General features: G+C 43.5%; 1 protein-coding gene and 1 pseudogene across 15 annotated transcripts in view; both read left to right on the top strand.

The window, feature by feature from the left end:
• KIF1B (kinesin family member 1B) overlaps window positions 1-20,354 on the top strand; it is a 213,454-nt gene that overhangs the window by 96,120 nt on the left and 96,980 nt on the right. For 5 of the 15 annotated variants that reach the window (XM_056543037.1, XM_056543040.1, XM_056543026.1 and 2 more), the window contains exons 7-14: window positions 509-620; window positions 1,796-1,873; window positions 5,304-5,369; window positions 12,370-12,387; window positions 14,644-14,719; window positions 14,853-14,931; window positions 16,774-16,916; window positions 19,213-19,248. In XM_056543037.1, coding sequence (XP_056399012.1) covers window positions 509-620; window positions 1,796-1,873; window positions 5,304-5,369; window positions 12,370-12,387; window positions 14,644-14,719; window positions 14,853-14,931; window positions 16,774-16,916; window positions 19,213-19,248 — 608 coding nt within the window. The remainder of the gene's footprint in view (window positions 1-508; window positions 621-1,795; window positions 1,874-5,303; window positions 5,370-12,369; window positions 12,388-14,643; window positions 14,720-14,852; window positions 14,932-16,773; window positions 16,917-19,212; window positions 19,249-20,354) is intronic. The other 10 variants (XM_056543033.1, XM_056543030.1, XM_056543035.1 and 7 more) reach the window with 3 other exon arrangements.
• LOC130294695 (U2 spliceosomal RNA) lies at window positions 17,088-17,194 on the top strand (annotated as a pseudogene).

Genomic DNA, 20,354 nt, shown 5'->3' with positions numbered 1-20,354 from the left:
ATAATGTTAATGTGTAGTAGACAGACCGTGGGCTTGGATCTCTAGAGATCTCATAATGTGGATACATCGAGCCAAAAACTACTTTAAAGGGGTACTCCGACCCTAGACAACTTATCCAGCAGCGGGACCCCCGCAATCTCCCTGCTGCACCCGGCGTTCCTTTAGAGTGTTGGGTGCAGCGCCGGAGGCTCGTGCCGTCACGCCCCCTGCCATAGACTTTCATTGAGGGAGCGTGGCCCTAACGGCACGAGCAGGGTGTGGCCGTAACAGCACGAGCCTCCGCCCCACATCGCCAGTCATCCAGCATGGAGCGAAGGTCGCTCTGTGTACCGGATGTCTAGACTGCCGCAGTCGAGATTGCGGGGGGTCTCCAGTGGCAGGACCCCCGCGGTCAAACATCTTATCCCCTATATTTTGGATAGGGGATAAGATGTCTAGATGTCTTAAAATCCAGCTGTGATGGAATGTATGTCGCCACCTAATGTATAAACCATTCTTGTTTTCTCAGGACTGTGGCCGCCACAAACATGAATGAGACCAGCAGTCGCTCCCATGCAGTCTTTACCATAGTCTTTACCCAAAGAAGGCTCGACATAGAGACTAACCTCTCCACAGAAAAGGTAATCAGAGACAAATTACTGTCTTATGACATTAATACAGTGATCCCTCAACTTACAATGGCCTCAACATACAATAGTTTCAACATACAATGGTCTTTTGTGGACCATTGTAACTTGAAACCAGACTCAACATACAATACTACGGACAGTCCAGATCTGTGAGACGTGTCAATGGCTGAAGAACTGACCAATCAGAACGGGCATTTTACTGGTAAAACCCCTGTATTACTGAAGTACATGCACTGACTGGTGTCTGGTAGCGCCCCCTACAGTACAGGGTGGTATTACATGTTCTGTACTACTATTTACCTGTATTACTGAAGTGCATGCACTGACTGGTGTCTGGTAGCGCCCCCTACAGTGCAGGGTGGTATTACATGTTCTGTACTACTCTTTATCTGTATTACTGAAGTGCATGCACTGACTGGTGTCTGGTAGTGCCCCCTACAGTACAGGGTGGTATTACATGTTCTGTACTACTCTTTACCTGTATTACTGGTGTATGCTCTGACTGGTGTCTGGTAGTGCCCCCTACAGTACAGGGTGGTATTACATGTTCTGTACTCTCTTTACCTGTATTACTGAAGTGTATGCTCTGACTGGTGTCTGGTAGCGCCCCCTACAGTACAGGGAGATATTACATGTTCTGTACTACTATTTACCTGTGCCAGGGTTAGCTGCTCCACGTGAGGACGGCTTCATGTTACTTTTTTAGGACACTGTGTACTGTACCGGACCCTGAAGAAGCTCCTGTCCTCTACATAGACAGTGATTACAGCTCCCAGCAGATCTTTTTTTACTTTTATATGTAAGAATTTGCTTTATCTGTATTCGTTATCTACTTATTTTTGTTTAATCCTCACTTTTTCCTTTTTTTGGATGACATTTTGGTGGCTATAGAACCAATTACCAGGTTTCCATAGAGTTATAGTCGCAACATACAATGGTCGTCCTGGAACCGATTCATATTGTAACTTGAGGGGCCACTGTATATTGTGTGATATGACTTGTGCTTTATGCATGCCGTGTCATGGGGTATGTGGTGAAATGAAGTGTGACAGCTTGATGGTTGACCTCAAAAAGCCCTCCAACATTGAGGTTTATCGGCACAGTTGGTGATGCCCGTCTCCCAGGTACTGGCGCCATTAATCCTGATCTGTTTATTCCATCCACAGGTCAGTAAAATAAGCCTGGTAGACCTGGCCGGGAGCGAAAGAGCCGATTCCACGGGAGCAAAGGGGACCCGTCTGAAAGTGAGTATTGATCCGAAGTAACATCTGTATCGCACAGTCCCGTGGAAGCTGAAGCTAAACCATTACGTGACTATATTTTGTATCCAATCTACTGTCCTACAGGATAACATCAGAATTCATCACATCGTAGACCTTTTTGAGCTGTTGTATAAAAGAATGGCATGAAAGTCTGTCTACTTTTATGTCCCAATGACAACACTTCCTGCCTTTACACTGACTCTGTCATAGGAACATTATTTGCAACTTTTCTGGACAGTTAGTTGATATTGATGTGAATGGCGATTTGGTTCTCGTAGCATTCCTATGGCAAGTAAAATGTCTTGTCTTTATTCAAGCGTACATCAGGTACCGGAGCGATACGGGAGAGCGGACAGGTGCTGTGGCGTGGGGGGGTAGGGCAACGGACCGTATTTGCGCAAAAGTGCGCTTCCTCAGGCCCCTCGGGGGCCTGAGGAAGCGCACTTTTGCGCAAATACGGTCCGTTGCCCTACCCCCCACGCCACAGCACCTGTCCGCTCTCCCGTATCGCTCCGGTACCTGATGTACGCTTGAATAAAGACAAGACGTTTTAACTGCATTATCCTGGGTGAGTGCTCCGTTCTTCTTATCTTGCATTTGTGAATTGATTACCCTACTTTATACGTGAGCACCGCCAACATGCAGGATACTACACATCAGTAGTACATACTACCGCACGCTACAAACAGTGGGACACCAATTAAGAGACTGCAGCAGTGCCAAGGATTTGGTCTTCTTCTATTGCATTCCTATGGCAAGGTTGACCAAGGCTAAAACATGTACATGAAGTGTTGTCATGGGAGTGGAGGGGCAGAGTTGCTGCAGGTAGTTAAATTCAAGCTCTGATACCTCAGCAAATAAGTTTTGCAATGGACAGAGTGAGACCTCCTATTAACACACCTAAAAGAATGGTCACGTGTTGTGGGAACCCTTAAGAATAGGGTCACAGGTGCCGTATTTTGCTGCTTATTTGCTGCTGCAAATTTTTCTACCCATTGAAGTCAATGGGTAGCAAAATATGCAGCTGATTTTGCTACTATTGACTTCAATGGGTAGGAAAATAAGTAGCAGCAAATATGCATGAAAATACGGCACCTGTGACCCTACCCTTGCAAGGTCTGAATCTGCAGCATTTCTGCAACAAAATCAACAGCAAAAAAATCCATGCCAAATTGTGCAATAGTTGTGTGGATTTTCCACTGTAAACTTTGGTGTGAAACAAACTAATTAAAGGGGTATTCCATGAAAAAACTTTTTTTTTTTATATATATATCAACTGGCTCCAGAAAGTTAAACAGGTTTGTAAATTACTCCTATTAAAAAATCTTAATCCTCCCAATAATTATCAGCTGCTGAAGATGAGTTGTTTTCTGTCTGGCAACAGTGCTCTCTGCTGACATCTCTGCTTGTCTCGGGAACTGCACAGAGTAGAAGAGGTTTGCTATGGGGATTTGCTTCTACTCTGGACAGTTCCCGAGACAGGTGTCATCAGAGAGCACTTAGACAGACAAGAACAACTCAACTTCAGCAGCTCATAAGTACTGAAAGGATTAAGATTTTTTTAATAAAAGTAATTTACAAATCTGTTTAACTTTCTGGAGCCAGTTGATATATAAAAAAAAGTATTTTTCCTGGATAACCCCTTTAAGGCTATGTTCACATCAGTGTTGTAGAGCTCGGTTACAATGGCTGATAACTGGGCTGGGACTGAGGTTGTGACATCAATGGAACCTGAAAGGTCCTATTCACTTTGAATGAAGCACGTCGGGGTTCCTTTTAGATGCCAGTTATTTTTCATGATTTTAGCTGTGAAACAAAGGCTGGCATGCAGGATTTTTTTTCTTCGCTAAAGTCCCCTCATTATAATGGAATCAGATTTTCTTTTTCCAAAATAAATGCTGATTTTGCGGAAAAAATGTGAATAATTCTTGCCGTACAATGACCAATTCTGACCAGTATTTGCTTCTCCTAGATGTCTTTCTTGCCTGCAGGGTTCAGACGTTATAAACCTTTGTCAGGGGTACGGTAGTGTTGTAGGGTTTTTGTTCATTTAATCCCTTGTCAAGCTGCCTGTTTAACTTCTCCAACCACATTACATGCGAATAGTGAGCGTGACGCGATGCCTTTTACCACAGATTTTAACCTAGGCTAAAGAGAAATGTTTCCTGTTGAACTGGTTTTAAAATATCCAAGTATGTGCCCCATGGGTGATCAGAGAATTTGTGGAGTTTTGTGATCTTGGGGATTTCATAAAAAGAAATATATAAAAATGTCTATAGTAAAAGTGAACTAAAGGGGTACTCCGGCGCTAAGACATCTTATCCCCTATCCAAAGGATAGGGGATAAGATGCCTGATCGCTGGGGACCCCCGTGATCTTGCACGCAGCACCCTGTTATAATCAGTCCCTGGGGCATGTTTGCTCCAGGTCTGATGACACCTGCCACGCTCCCTCCCATAGGCTTGCATTGAGGGGGCGGAGCGTTACGTCACACGGGGCGGGGGCGTGATGTCACATGGGGACGGGGCCGTAACATCACAATGCTCCGGCCCCTGTGATCACCAGTCATAAGACCTGGAGCGAACATGCTCCGGGGACTGATTGTAACGGGGTGCTGCGTGCATGATCATGGGGGTCCCCAGCGAAGGGACCCCCGCAATCAGGCCTCTTATCCCCTATCCTTTGGATAGGGGATAAGATGTCTTAACGCTGGATTACCCCTTTAAACAGCAATGAAACAGATACAGGCAGTGACCCCCTGGCATCCCGCTGCCTGTACCTGTTTCATGCTGCCCGTGGTTTGGGTAGCATAGAACAATTGACCTGTTCCCTAAAATGTCTTGTAGCAGTGTTTCCTAACCAGTGAGCTACAAAACTACAACTCCCAGCATGCCAGAAGTTGTAGTTTTGCAACCGCTGGAGACATGCCGGTTGGGAAACACTGCGCTGATCTAATGTATAGAGGGAAGCAACAATACAGTAGATTCAAATTGTCACCGTTTTATGTTTTTGGCTCCTATGCAGCCCTATTTGTCTCCGTGGCAACAGACTACAAACAGTGTAGTCTGATCCTGCAGTCATGATGCTTCACTCTCTCTGACTTTTTGCTAAAATATTAAATATTTTAAAAGGGGAGGAAGCACATTTGATCCAGAATATTTTATCCTTTTATACGTAATGTTTTGATTAATTGAGTTTTTTGTTGTTGTATAAATGTGTTTCTCTACCAGGGTGCTTTCAGCGGTTGCAAAACTACAACTCCCAGCATGTCCGGACAGCCTTCGGCTGTCCGGGCATGCTGGGAGTTGTAGTTTTGCAACAGCTGGAGGCACTCTAGTTGGGAATTTCAGCCTTATAGCATCTTTTGACTTGAGATGCACTAACAATTTTGTCATGGTTTATGTGTTTGCAGGAAGGTGCTAATATCAACAAATCTCTGACCACTCTGGGGAAAGTCATCTCCGCCCTTGCAGAGGTGGTAAGTGTTCCCGTAGGGTATAGATCCTGGGTTTTTACTGGGATTCAGCTTGATGGTAACTGATGAATAATGGAAAGTGATGCAGTAGTAAAAGGGTGTACAGTATATAATACTTATATTTCAACCAGAAGCTTGTGTAGCTGTCAGCTGAGGTTTTGAGGCTATGGGCACCTTTTGCACTTAAATGTTTTTTTTTCTTGGTAACTTTTTTGGTAAATTATGCAACTTTCTTAATTGTCTTAAATACAATATTTTTTATTATTTTTTATTTTTATTTTGCTGCTACTTCGAGAAGGATAACTCTGTCAGACTTTCTAATCTCTGCGTTACAGATAGCAGCAGGGAGGGGAAGGGGGTTATACACCAGTTCAGATTCTGGAGAGGGGGAAAGAAGCCTTGGAGGGCAGATCACTCAGGCTGTAGATAGGAAGGAGGGCATACATGGAGGGAAACTCACACAGGCTGTAAATAGGAAGGAGAGCATACATAGAGGGCATCTCACACAGGCTGTAGATATGGAAGAGAGCATAGATGATAGGCAACCCACACAGACTGTAAATAGGGAAGAGAGCATACATAAAGGACAGCTCACACGGGCTGTAGATTGGAAGGAGAGCATACATAGAGGGCATCTTACACAGGCTGTAGATATGGAAGAGAGCATAGATGATAGGCAACCCACACAGACTGTAAATAGGGAAGAGAGCATACATAAAGGACAGCTCACACAGGCTGTAGATAGGGAGGAGAGCATACATAGAGGGCATCTTACACAGGCTGTAGATAGAGAAGAAAGCATACATGATAGGCAACCCACACAGACTGTAAATAGGGAAGAGAGCATAAATAAAGGACAGCTCACACAGGCTGTAGATAGGGAGGGGAGCATACATGGAGGGAAACTCACACAGGCTGTAAATAGGAAGGAGAGCATAGATGGAGGGCATCTCACACAGACTGTAAATAGGGAAGAGAGCATACATAAAGGACAGATCAAACAGGCTGTAGATAGGGAGGAGAGCATACATGGAGGGCAACGCACACAGGCTGTAGATAGGGAAGAGAGCATACATGATAGACAACCCACACAGGCTGTAAATATGAAGGAGAGCATACATAGAGGGCATCTCACACAGGCTGTCTATGGGGATGAGAGCATATATTATAGGCAACCCACACAGGCTTTAAATAGGGAAGAGAGCATACATAAAGGCCAGCTCACACAGGCTGTTGATAGGGAGGAGAGCATACATGCAGGGCAAATTACACAGGCTGTAGATAGGGTTGAGGGCATACATGATATGCAACCCACACAGGCTGTAAATAGGGAAGAAGCATACATAAATGGCAACTCACACAGGCTGTAAATAGGAAGGAGAGCATTCACACAGGGGGTAAATAGGGAAGAAAGCCTACATAAAGAACAGCTAACGCAGGCTTACATAGGGAGTAGAGCATACATGGAGGAAAACTCACACAAGCTGTTGATAGGGAGAAGAGCATATACGAGGCAGCCTTCATGGGCGAACCACATGAGCCGTGTACAATTGTAGAGAGAAGACAAAGAATCCACGGCTGTAGAAGAGAACGTGAGCAACATTTTGTCTTAAAAGATTGATAGGGGCTTACAACTACCAACACTCCTTATGATCAGCTCATTGAAAGTGCCACTTATAAAACTACAACGCCTTGTAAATAACACCGGTTACTATACATTCATTAGAATAAGACTGAGCTGCAGTACTAGTCTTAGCCACTCCAATACATATGGCACTGTGTGTGTAAACAATGAAGGGGACACAGTGTTTTTCCTAATCCCCGCAGTCCCTTCATGTCTAAGATCAGTTTTTAACCAACCAGGGTGACTCCAGCTGTTGCAAAACAACAACTCCTAGCATGCCCGGACAGCCGTAGGCTGTCCGGGCATGCTGGGAGTTGTAGTTTTGCAACAGCTGGATTCACCCTGATTGAGGAACACCACCTCGGATCATTGGGGTTGGGATTTCTACATCAAGATGCAAGTATCTTCTTATCACAAACCACACACAACAGAGGTGCCTCTTAGTGGGTTCTAAAAACATCACAATATTCCAGGAGCATCGTATGTGGTTTGCACAGACAGCACCAAGTATTGCCAAGGCTAGGAAAATATTTCCATTGTGCACCCTGTTTTTATTCTTTATTTTTCTAGTAGAGATTCTCTTGTTGCAGGCAGGAGGGCTCCTAGCAGGGAAATTTCCCAGAGTACATCTGCAGGACATTAGCAGGCTACAGACTATGTTTCACGCTCTATGATTTTCTACAGGTTCTAAATGCAGCTACTGAGAATCTGATTTCCCCGTTGTAGCTTCAGATTGTTTTAATGATTGTATATTAGGGCATTGCAGATATTTGGGTAAAAGTGCACCTCTGGCATGCTGAACTTGGGCGCTCACTAAGGAACATGAGCAAACAGATCCTTGTGAATTCATAGGCTGCATTCTCATGATATTTAGGCCAGACTGTAAAATATACGTTCTTGGTACAGCATCTTAAAGGGGTACTCCGGTGGAAAACTTATTATTATTTTTTTTTTTTAAATCAACTGGTGCCAGAAAGTTAAACAGATTTGTAAATTAGTTCTATAAAAAAAAAAAAAAAAAAAATCTTAATCCTTCCAGTACGTATTAGCTGCTGAATACTACAGAGGAAATTCTTTTCTTTTTGGAACACAGAGCTCTCTGCTGACATCACGAGCACAGTGCTCTCTGTTTACACCTCTATCCATTTTCGGAACTGTCCAGAGTAGGAGAAAATCCTCATAGCAAACATATGCTGCTCTGGACAGTTCCTAAAATGGACAGAGATGTCAGCAGAGAGCACTGTGTTCCAAAAAGAAAAGCATTGGAGTATACATGGAGTATTCAGTAGCTAATAAGTACTGGAAGGATTAAGATTTTTTAATAGAATTAATTTACAAATCTGTTTAACTTTCTGGCACCAGTTGATTTAAAGAAAAAAAAAAAAAAAAAAGTTTTCCACCAGAGTACCCCTTTAACTTACTTACTACCGCTCTATAATGCTGCTTCAGTGAAGCATAGGTAATGCCCATTAAAGGGGTACTCCGCCCCTAGACATCTTATCCCCTATCTAAAGGATACTGGATAAGATGTCTGATCGGGGGGGGTTAGGGTCCCGTCACTGGGAACCCCCGCGATCTCCCTGCTGCACTTAGAGCGTCGGGTGCAGCGCTGGAGACTCGTGATGTCATGGCCGCTCCCTGCTTGTGATGTCACGACCACGCCCCCTCAATGCAAGTCTATGGGAGGGGGCGTGACGGCCGTCACGCCCCCTCCCATAGACTTGCATTGAGGGGGCATGGCCGTGACGTCACGAGCCTCCGCCCCGCATCGCCGGTCATCCGACACGGAGCGAACTTCGCTCCATGCACCGGATGTCTGGGGTGCCGCAGCCGAGATCTCTGGGGTCCCCAGCGGCAGAACCCCTGCCATCAGACATCAGATGTCTAGGGGTGGAGTACCCCTTTAAGTACATAAATACAAGATCAGGTATTGTGTCTAAGAAGCAACACATTTCCAAATATACCCGACATACCCTGTTGACTTATAGGTTCCGTTCTGTCAAGTTGTTTGCCGTTTTAAAGAAACACTCCAGGAAGTATTAAATTTTTTTGCTTATACAGTGCAGCACAGGCTGGTATTATAGAATATTGTAGAGTTTTTTTTTTTGGGATATGCCTTGTGCTTACCTGTTTTAGCTGATGTGGCAGGCCTGAGTTTGGCTCCATACTGGATGCATTTCTTTTACTTATATGAATTCCTAATGCGGCCTACGTTTCCCATGAATCCTCTGGAGGTAGGGAGTGTGGCATATTATGACTGCAGCTTGCCATCTAATTAGACTTATAAGTGGGTTGAAGTCAGTTCACACAAAGTGCAGTTTTTCATTTTCTTATTTAAATGTTAAATGTTTTTTTTAGAGAAATATTGCTCTGAGACGAAAGTGATTTGACCTATAATCACAATTAAGGTGATTTATGAAGAGTTGAAGTAATTAGGCTGTGTTCACACATCAAATTTCTAATTATTGTTTTTGTCACAATTTTCCAGAATCACTGTAAAAGTGACACATTTTTTACTGTGTTTTGCACAATTGTGGTAAAACTGCTCCAACAGCTACCACAACTGTTTGTTTGTTGTTGTTTTTTTTCAAAAATTATTGCAAAAATAGAAAAAAAAACAGCAAGTATTGTAATGTGTGAACACAGCTTCAGGGGATGTGTATAACTACTATATATCCTAATTTCATAGAGTTAGCAGCAGTAGTATACAGATAGAGCTGGAGGGGAGGTGTATAACTACTATATATCCTGATCCTATAGAGATAGCAGAAGCAGTATACAGATAGAGCTGGAGGGGAGGTGTATAACTACTATATATCCTGATCCCATAGAGATAGCAGAAGCAGTATACAGATAGAGCTATAGGGGAGGTGTATACCTACCATATATCCTTATGCCATAGAGAGATAGCAGAAGCAGTATACAGCTAGATCTGGAGGGGAGGTGTATAACTACTATATATCCTAATTTCATATAGATAGCAGCAGCAGTATACAGATAGAGCTGGAGGGGAGGTGTATAACTACTATATATCCTGATCCCATAGAGATAGCAGAAGCAGTATACAGATAGAGCTGGAGGGGAGGTGTATAACTACTATATATCCTGATCCCATAGAGATAGCAGAAGCAGTATACAGATAGAGCTATAGGGGAGGTGTATACCTACCATATATCCTTATGCCATAGAGAGATAGCAGCAGTAGTATACAGCTAGAGCTGGGAGCGGAGGTGTATAACTAGTATATATCCTGATCCCATAGAGATAGCAGAAGCAGTATACAGATAGAGCTGGGAACCGAGGTGTATAACTACTATACATACTGATCCCATAGAGATAGCATAGAGAAGCAGTATACAGATAGAGCTGTAGCAGAGTGGTCTAGGAGCTAGCAGGAGGGATCTTATGGTTCACAGGAAGTCAGCTGACAAAAGGACTGACCACTTCCTCTGACACATTAACCCCTTAAGGACGCAGGACGTAAATGTACGTCCTGGTGAGGTGGTACTTAACGCACCAGGACGTACATTTACGTCCTAAGCATAACCGCGGGCATCGGAGCGATGCCCGTGTCATGCGCGGCTGATCCCGGCTGCTGATCGCAGCCAGGGACCCGCCGGCAATGGCCGACGCCCGCGATCTCGCGGGCGTCCGCCATTAACCCCTCAGGTGCCGGGATCAATACAGATCCCGGCATCTGCGGCAGTTCGCGATTAAAATGAACGATCGGATCGCCCGCAGCGCTGCTGCAGGGATCCGATCATTCATAACGCCGCACGGAGGTCCCCTCTTCTTCCTCCGTGTGGCTCCCGGCGTCTCCTGCTCTGGTCTGTGATCGAGCAGACCAGAGCAGGAGATGACCGATAATACTGATCTGTTCTATGTCCTATACATAGAACAGATCAGTATTAGCAATCATGGTATTGCTATGAATAGTCCCCTATAGGGACTATTCAAGTGTAAAAAAAAATGTAAAAAAATGTAAAAGTAAAAAAAAAGTGAAAAATCCCCTCCCCCAATAAAAAAAGTAAAACGTCCGTTTTTTCCTATTTTACCCCCAAAAAGCGTAAAAAACATTTTTTTATAGACATATTTGGTATCGCCGCGTGCGTAAATGTCCGAACTATTAAAATAAAATGTTAATGATCCCGTACGGTGAACGGCGTGAACGAAAAAAATTTAAAAAGTACAAAATTCCTACTTTTTTAATACATTTTATTAAAAAAAAAAATGATAAAAAATGTATTAAGTTTTTTATATGCAAATGTGGTATCAAAAAAAAGTACAGATCATGGCGCAAAAAATGAGCCCCCATACCGCCACTTATACGGAAAAATAAAAAAGTTATAGGTCATCAAAATAAAGGGATTATAAACGTACTAATTTGGTTAAAAAGTTTGTGATTTTTTTTAAGCACAACAATAATATAAAAGTATATAATAATGGGTATCATTTTAATCGTATTGACCCTCAGAATAAAGAACACACGTCATTTTTACCAGAAATTGTACGGCGTGAAAACAAAACCTTCCAAAATTAGCAAAATTGCGTTTTTCGTTTTAATTTCCCCACAAAAATAGTGTTTTTTGGTTGCGCCATACATTTTGATATGAGTGATGTCATTACAAAGGACAACTGGTCGCGCAAAAAACAAGCCCTCATACTAGTCTGTGGATGAAAATATAAAAGAGTTATGATTTTTAGAAGGCGAGGAGGAAAAAATGAAAACGTAAAAATTAAATTGTCTGAGTCCTTAAGGCCAAAATGGGCTGAGTCCTTAAGGGGTTAAACACTGATTTTCTGTGAGTCAGACTGGTGATGACATGACCCAGTTACAGTAATAAAATGTATAGATGCAGCTGTACTGGAATAAAAAAAATTTGCACTATAGTACTAGTTATGGTAAGTGTGCATTAAATGGTGGGAAAAAAACAACAACCTAAAGTTCTTCAATAATGGGAGGAATGGTGCTGTATACTGCACGTTTTCTGTATACTGCACCCCAAATCAGATGGAACTACTCACAGAGACAATAGTCTGAACAGAGTCTTTGTTGCATGGGTGCCCTGATGCCTCACTTTTCGTTTTGTCAGGTTTAGAGGTCCACATTAAGTTACACACAATGGGGGAGATTTACCCAAAAAAAACCTGTGCAGAGGAAAAGTTGGCCAGTTGCCCATAGCAACCAATCAGATCGCTTCTTTCATTTTTCACAGGCCTTCATAAACATGAAAGAAGCGATCTGATTGGTTGCTATGGGCAACTGGCCAACTTTTCCTCTGCCCAGGTTTTGGTAAATCTCCCCCAATGACTTGTAAGATGTATTTGGATGCTTCTCTTATAATGTCTGTACTCTCCTTCTCCGTGCTGTCACTTCAGGATAACTGTCCCAGCAAGGTAGGTATAGCCGCTCAGTGTGAACAGTGGTGGTGTATAGGGTTGCCACCTGGCCGGTATTTTGGCCACCCTGACAGTATTTTTATATTAAAAATACCGGCAATGCAATGGCCGGCATTTATCCAACCAATCCTCCAACTCCCAAAATGTTGCACCATAACCTATACAAGTGTTTCCCAACCAGAGTGATTCCAGCTGTTGCAAAACTACAACTCCCAGCATGCCCGGACAGCCGTTGGCTGTCCGGGCATGCTGGGAGTTGTAGTTTTGCAACAGCTGGAGGCACCCCTGGTTGGGAAACAATGACCTATATTTTATACTACTGTATAGTCCAACATGCTGGGTGTTGTAGTTTTCGTTTGGGGCAGCTGCTGAGCCACAGGCTGTATCAGGGCATGCTGGGAGTTGTAGTTAGTAACTAGAGATGAGCGAACTTACAGTAAATTCGATTTGTCACAAACTTCTCGGCTCGGCAGTTGATGACTTATCCTGCATAAATTAGTTCAGCTTTCAGGTGCTCCCGTGGGCTGGAAAAGGTGGATACAGTCCTAGGAGACTCTTTCCTAGGACTGTATCCACCTTTTCCAGCCCACCGGAGCACCTGAAAGCTGAACTAATTTATGCATGATAAGTCATCAACTGCCGAGCTGAGAAGTTCGTGACGAATCATCTCTATTAGTAACTAACCGCAACTCCCGAATTTAAGTAAAAAAAGTGATCAAAAATTCACATCAAAACAAAAATGGTACTGTTAAAGGGGTACTCCGGTGGAAAATTTCTTTTTTTTTTTTTAAATGAACTGGTGCCAGAAAGGTAAACAGATTTGTAAATGACTTCTATTAAAAAATATTTACCCTTCCAGTACTTATTAGCAGCTTTATGCTACAGAGGAAATTCTTTGCTTTTTGAATTTCTCTTTTGCCTTGTCCACAGTGCTCTCTGCTGACACCTCTGTCCGTGTCAGGAACTGTCCAGAGCAGCATAGGTTTGCTATGGGGATTTTCTCCTGCTCTGGACAGTTCCTGATACGGGCATCGGGTGTCAGCAGAGAGCACTGTGGTCAAGACAATAAAGAAATTCAAAAAGCAAAGAATTTCCTCTTTAGCGTACAGCTGCTAAAAAGTACTGGAAGGATAAAGATTTTTTAATAGAAGTAATTTGCAAATCTGTTTAACTAAAAAAAAAAAAAAAAAAAAAAAAAAAAAAAAAGGTTTTCGGGGCACATAAAATTAGCTCTCATACAGTCCCGTATAAGGAGAAATAAAAAAGTCATAGTTCCCAACCAGAGTGATTCCAGATGTTGCAAAACTACAAATCCCAGCATGCCCGGACAACCAACGGCTGTTCGGGCATGCTGGGAGTTGTAGTTTTGCAAAAGCTGGAGGCACCCCTGGTTGGGAAACAATGACCTATAGTTTGTTTGGGGCAGCTGCTGAGCCACAGGCTGTATCAGGGCATGCTGGGAGTTGTAGTTAGTAACTAACTGCAACTCCGGAATTTAATTGAAAAAAACAATCAAAAAGTCACATCAAAACAAAAATGGTACTGTTAAAAACTACAGATTGGGGTGCAAAAAATTTCCCCTCATACAGTCCCGTATAAGGAGAAATAAAAAAAGTTATAGTTCCCAACCACAGTGATTCCAGCTGTTGCAAAACTACAACTCCCAGCATGCCCGGACAGCCAACGGTTGTAGTTTTGCAACAGCTGAAGGCACCCCTGGTTGGGAAACAATTACCTATATTTTATACTACTATATAGTCCAACATGCTGGGAGTTGTAGTTTTCGTTTGGGGCAGCTGCTGAGCCATAGGCTGTATCAGGGCATGCTGGGAGTTGTAGTTAGTAACTAACTGCAACTCCCGAATTTAATAAAAAAAAAAAAGTCACATAAAAACTACGGATCGGGGCGCAAAAAATTAGCCCTCATACAGGCCCATATAAGGGGAAATAAAAAAAAAGTTATAGGGGGTCAGAATAGGACAAAATTTCCCCCACATATGTGTATCCTATGATGTTACGCATATATAATTAATTATGCAAATTGGCATGGCCGGTATTTTTTTTATGCAAGAAAGGTGGCAACCCTAGTGGTGTACAGGATACTTGTGTCTATGTAGCTGCTGTTTTTCTTTTTTACTACTTATATTATCAATGTGAGACTGACATAGTTGCATGTACTGTAACTGGAATCTTATACCTAATACTTTCTCCTACCCTCAAGACTTTACTTTATTATATTTGTATTTTTTTTAGAGCAAAAAGAAGAAAAAGACAGACTTCATTCCCTATAGAGATTCTGTACTGACCTGGCTGCTGCGGGAGAATTTAGGTAGGATCTTCTGCTCTGGAAGTGACATTTATAAATAAGTAGTGTCCAGTTCTTGGTGGGCTGGATGGATGTATTTACTGTACTATGGGACCCCAATATTTCTATTCTTTTTTTTTTTTTTTTTTTTTTTTAGGTGGAAACTCCCGAACCGCTATGGTTGCAGCTCTGAGTCCAGCAGATATAAATTATGATGAAACTCTCAGCACATTAAGGTGAGAAGGATTGGATGAGATTAAAGCTGTGTTTCCCAACCAGGGTGCCTCCAGCTGTTGGAAAACTACAACTCCCAGCCTTTGGCTGTCCAAGCATGCTGGGAGTTGTAGTTTTGCCACAGCTGGAGGCACCCTGGTTGGGAAACACTGGATTAAAGTGTTAGGGCTCGTTCACACGGCCGTCTGGCCCGTCCAAAAATCCCCGTTCTGCAATCAGTTTACTACTTTTGCAGTCCTTTATCACCCGTTTGAATCCGTTTGTTTGTAATCCATTATTTTTGACAGCCAAAAGACGTTGAATGCAGAATTTTTTTGGCCGTCAAAAATAATGGATGAAAAAAGGGTCTTTTAATTTTAGCATTGAAGTCTATTTCAAACGGGTGAACCTTTAATGTCATCTGTTTGCCCCCGGTTTATACTATCCATTATTACTTCTGAGCATGCTCAGAAGAGGTGAAATCAGCAGACTCCTGCAGTGCTGAGGGACTACTACTACTCCCATCATGGAACAGACTTTTTCCATGATACGAGGAGTAGTTCCCCCAGCTGCATGAGTCTGCTGGTGGCTGCGGAGACGACATTAGTGCTTGTAATACTACCCCCATCATGGAACAGAGTCTGATCGATGTTGGGGGTAGTAGTTCATGGGCTGAGGGATTGATCGCACCTGGTCTTCTGAGACCCGATGCGATCAGAAGTTATTAACCAGGGGAGCAGGCGGCATGATCCACAACCCTGCGATGTAAATCATGCGTGTTTTACTTTCATTTTCAAATACCCCGCCAGGAGCCCTGAATGGCCGGTACCAAGGGGCCATTCAGGGCTCCCGGCGGGGTATTTGAAAATGAAAGTAAAGCACACTATGTACATCCAGGGGAGTGGGGCATTCCGCCCACTCCCTGGATAACTTCTGATCGCATCGGGTCTCGGAAGTGATACCCGGTGCGATCAATCCCTCAGCCCATGTACTACTACTACCCCCAACATCGAACAGACGTTGTCCCATGATGGGGGTAGTAATACAAGCACTAATCTAGCCTCTAATTAAAAGCTCCAGCATTATGCAGGAGTATGAGCAAACACTCATTTGTTGGCTAGTTGCATTGTGAATGACCACAAATGTAATAATACTCTTCCACTGCTGAGGACAGGTTTGGTCAGACATGTTTTTGCCTTGTCTGCTGGCAGCTTTGACTTGTTTGACAGCCTGGTTGCTAAGGAAAAGCTGCTTAACAATGATGGTCTTTTTATTGGGTTGTCAAGCAACTTTTACCTAGAAACCAGTACATTTTGAGCTCAAGGGAGATTATCACTAAACTTAGGGCACAGAAGGTGCAATGGGGCTTTATCACTTTATCTATCGCATATTGCAATGAAAACTATGGGGGAGATTTATCAAAACCTGTCCAGAGGAAAAGTTGCTGAGTTGCCCATAGCAACCAATCAGATCACTTCTTAAATTTTTGTAAAGGCCTCTGAAAAATGAAAGAAGCGATCTGATTGGTTGCTATGGGCAACTCAGCAACTTTTCCTCTGGACAGGCTTTAATAAATCTCCCCCAGTATGATTTTAATATGCGTTTCTGGCCTATGTCGCCCTCCTGTCAAGTGTATGCCAGTGTATGCTGCTAAATACTGGCAGCGGCCCCATTGAGTGGCAGCGCATATGCTTGACTGACACTCTATTCACACAGGAGTAACAACAGACCCTCATTGTTTTGTTTGTGGTAGTCCCAGTGGTTGGACCCCCCACCAATCACATATATATGTTAGGTTATGAGTTTTAGTGTTGGAATAACCCCTTCAAAACGACTAATCTCTGCACACCTTTTCTTTATAACAGATACGCAGATCGAGCTAAACAAATCAAATGTAACGCTATTATTAATGAAGATCCCAATGCCAAATTGGTGCGCGAACTTAAAGATGAAGTGACCCGTCTTAAGGATCTCCTACGGGCTCAGGGCTTGGGTGACATTATCGACAGTAAGTAACATCAAGAGTGTTGTATAATCTCCTTATCATTTCTGATATAGTCAGGACTCTCCCTTTTTGGTGTGATGAGTATTTGGAAGGCAGGGTCCCTGCATGTATAGATGTTTTCCATAACATGAAGAATTTCCTGTGAAGAATCTCTTCCACCATACAATTGTAGACATCGCTTCTCGGCCTCTTGGTTAAGATCAAGTGTAGTATCTGTTCTTATCAGTTTACGCCGGTGACCCGAAGCGCCGGTATTGAGCTGGTGGGGATGGGTGCTGCATGGTAGGAGGCAGGTGTACCGGGGCGTTCCGGGGCTGGTTCTGAGGAATCGGCTCGACGGCTGCCCCGATGTGACCTGCTTCCTCCGGGTCTCGCCATGAGGTAGAGGGGTGTAGAGCCGAGGTACTTCTGTGCCTCGGGGAATGGTGACCCTGAGGTGCCGAAACTCACTTTGTGTTAACTCACTGAGTGAACGCACTGCACCATACTCTTCACCTTTGGCACTCACCCTTGGTATCCTGGCCTTCTGGCTTGGATCAGGGCAATTTTTATAGATCCGTCCGGATGACCGGGCAGTATATCTGCACTCATCCACTTATTTATTATTTTTTTTGTCACTGTGCCACGTTTGTGTCTTTATTTGTACACAGGATTGTCAGGATGCGGTAGCCCTTCTGGGTGTCCCTCCTGGCGGTCTAGGGGAGGTGTGTGTGGCCATTAGGTTTCTCACCTCCCTGCAACCCCTGGGAATCTTGGTTCCGGTCGAGATGTCATCAATATACGGCTCCTCGACTGATACCTTGACTAACGCCCAGGTTGAAGCCAGGAGCATTTTCGGCCCCTTAGTAGCTTCGGGGAAAAGGAGCATCGAACCTGGATCCTTGCAGGTGCCTTTTGGGCCGGAGTTGAAGGGTAAGGTTTGTTGGGGGTCCTCTCTCCTGTCGGAGAAGGGCTTAGCGATAGGCCGCATCCTTTGTGCACTTTTTTTTTAGTGTGACACGTTTCCACTTTTTCTTGCACTTTGGGTGATAGAGAGCACTTGCCTCGGCTCTTAAAAAATAAAAAAAAACAATTGTAGACATTACTGCTTATGGTTGAGTAAAGTATAGGACTCTATTCTCAATCAGGTCAAGATGTTTTCATATATGTTGTGACCGCTGCATTCAGATGTATTTATTGTAATGCATACGATCAATGGCCCTCATTTACTATTGCAAACCCGACATGTTTTCTCGGGTTGTGCGCCAGATTCTGTCCCATTGCGCCATTGTCTCCAAAAAGGGGCGTGTTCTTGACATTTTCACAAAAACCCAACATAACTAAGGTTTCCACATAAAATGTGGTGGATTTGAGCTGAGGAAAACCTGACAGATCAGAGCAGGTGTAAAGAAAAAAGGCAAAATGTAGGGAAACCTTAGTAAATACTGTGGAAAATAAGGCTGGGTTCACACCACGTTTTCTTAAATACGGTTCCCGTATACGGTTTGGAGGAGGGGGGCGGGGCTTAATCGCGGCGCCCGCACTCAGCCGTATTCGGGAACCGTATTTAATGTAGGTCTATGAGCCGACCGGAGTGAACCGCAGCCTCCGGTCGGCTTCGTTTTCGGCCGTATGCGGTTTCCCGACCGCAGGCAAAAACGTGGTCGTCGCCCCGCCCCCTCCTCCAAACCATATACGGGAACCATATTTAAGAAAACGTGGTGTGAACCCAGCCTAAATTGTAGGGAATTAAAACCCACAAAGAAACCTACACAACACTCTTAGTAAATAAAGGGACATTAGGGGAGATTTATCAAAACATGTCCAAAGGAAAAGTTGCCCAGTTGCCCATAGCAACCAATAAGATCGCTTCTTTCATTTTGCAGAGGCCTTTTCAAAAATGAAAGAAGCAATCTGATTGGTTACTATGGGCAACTGCACCACTCTTCCTCTACACAGGTTTTGATAAATTTCCTCCATTGTGTTTAAAATCTGGTCCGATATTAGGAGAGTAAAAAAAAACACTCCTGCGCTGCCGGTATAACAAAGCTCTGTTGACCACTGTCTGGCGCTTCAGGGTTTAGGGGGGAAAAAATCGCACGCCTGCTCGTCCTACCGTGGCCGCAGAGGTGTCCTGTGTCATTCATTAATTGGTTAAGCACCCTCCTCCAAACGCGGGGACACCAGACAGAGGTTTGGGCAACATAAAACAGGTGACAGAATTCTGGAAATCCCCATTACCAAACAACTTGCACATGGTGGCGTGTTCCCGAATACTAAAAATTCCTTCCGTCTTGTCTCTCCTCCTGCCTTCCATCAGTTGATTCTATTGAAGACAATTTCCCCGGAGTGAAATGTGTGTATATCAATAATCTTTATTCTCATTGGCCGCACTTTATCGTCAAGCAGCTTAAGGCTGAATCCTGCATGCCAGCACAGACTGCAGTGAAATCCCAGACAGAATAATGGAGCCAAGGAAAAAATACACACCAAAGTATAGCAATATGCTTTACATGTATTATAGAGAGCAGGCCCTGAAAACATGGCAGGGGCTCAGTGCTCAGTTGTGGTATAAGGCATAAGAGTATACATGAAGTATTTCTACGGTACAGTATTGTATAACTGGAGGAGGATGGGAGTCTATTATATGTTGTGGGAAAAGAAAATGTCCACCTATGAGCGCCATTCTACAGTTCTTACAGTATAGATCCAATATATGGGAATGAGCACTGCTAAGATAAAAACTGAGCTGTGATTGGTTGTTATGGGCAAAAGCAAACCGTTTTGGTTTTAGGCATCTTGATAAATCTGGGCCAGTGACCCCACCAGCAGAATAGTGAGTACAGCTCTGGAGTATAATACAGGATATAACTCAGGATCAGTACAGGATAAGTAATGTAATGTATGTGCACAGTGATCTCACCAGCAGAATAGTGAGTACAGCTCTGGAGTATAATACAGGATATAACTCAGGATCAGTACAGGATAAGTAATGTAATGTATGTACACAGTGACCTCACCAGCAGAATAGTGAGTACAGCTCCGGAGTATAATACAGGATATAACTCAGGATCAGTACAGGATAAGTAATGTCATGTATGTACACAGTGATCTCACCAGCAGAATAGTGAGTGCAGCTCTGGAGTATAATGCAGGATATAACTCAGGATCAGTACAGGATAAGTAATGTAATGTATGTACACAGTGACCTCACCAGCAGAATAGTGAGTACAGCTCTGGAGTATAATACAGGATATAACTCAGGATCAGTACAGGATAAGTAATGTAATGTATGTACACAGTGATCTCACCAGCAGAATAGTGGGTACAGCTCTGGAGTATAATACAGGATATAACTCAGGATCAGTACAGGATAAGTAATGTAATGTATGTACACAGTGACCTCACCAGCAGAATAGTAAGTACAGTTCTGGAGTATAATACAGGATATAACTCAGGATC

This window comes from Hyla sarda, chromosome 10 (assembly GCF_029499605.1).
Source record: "Hyla sarda isolate aHylSar1 chromosome 10, aHylSar1.hap1, whole genome shotgun sequence".
In the NCBI taxonomy this organism is placed as follows: Eukaryota; Metazoa; Chordata; class Amphibia; order Anura; family Hylidae; genus Hyla; species Hyla sarda.
Note: the sequence above shows the minus strand (reverse complement) of the source record. Positions and strands in the feature narration are given on the sequence as shown.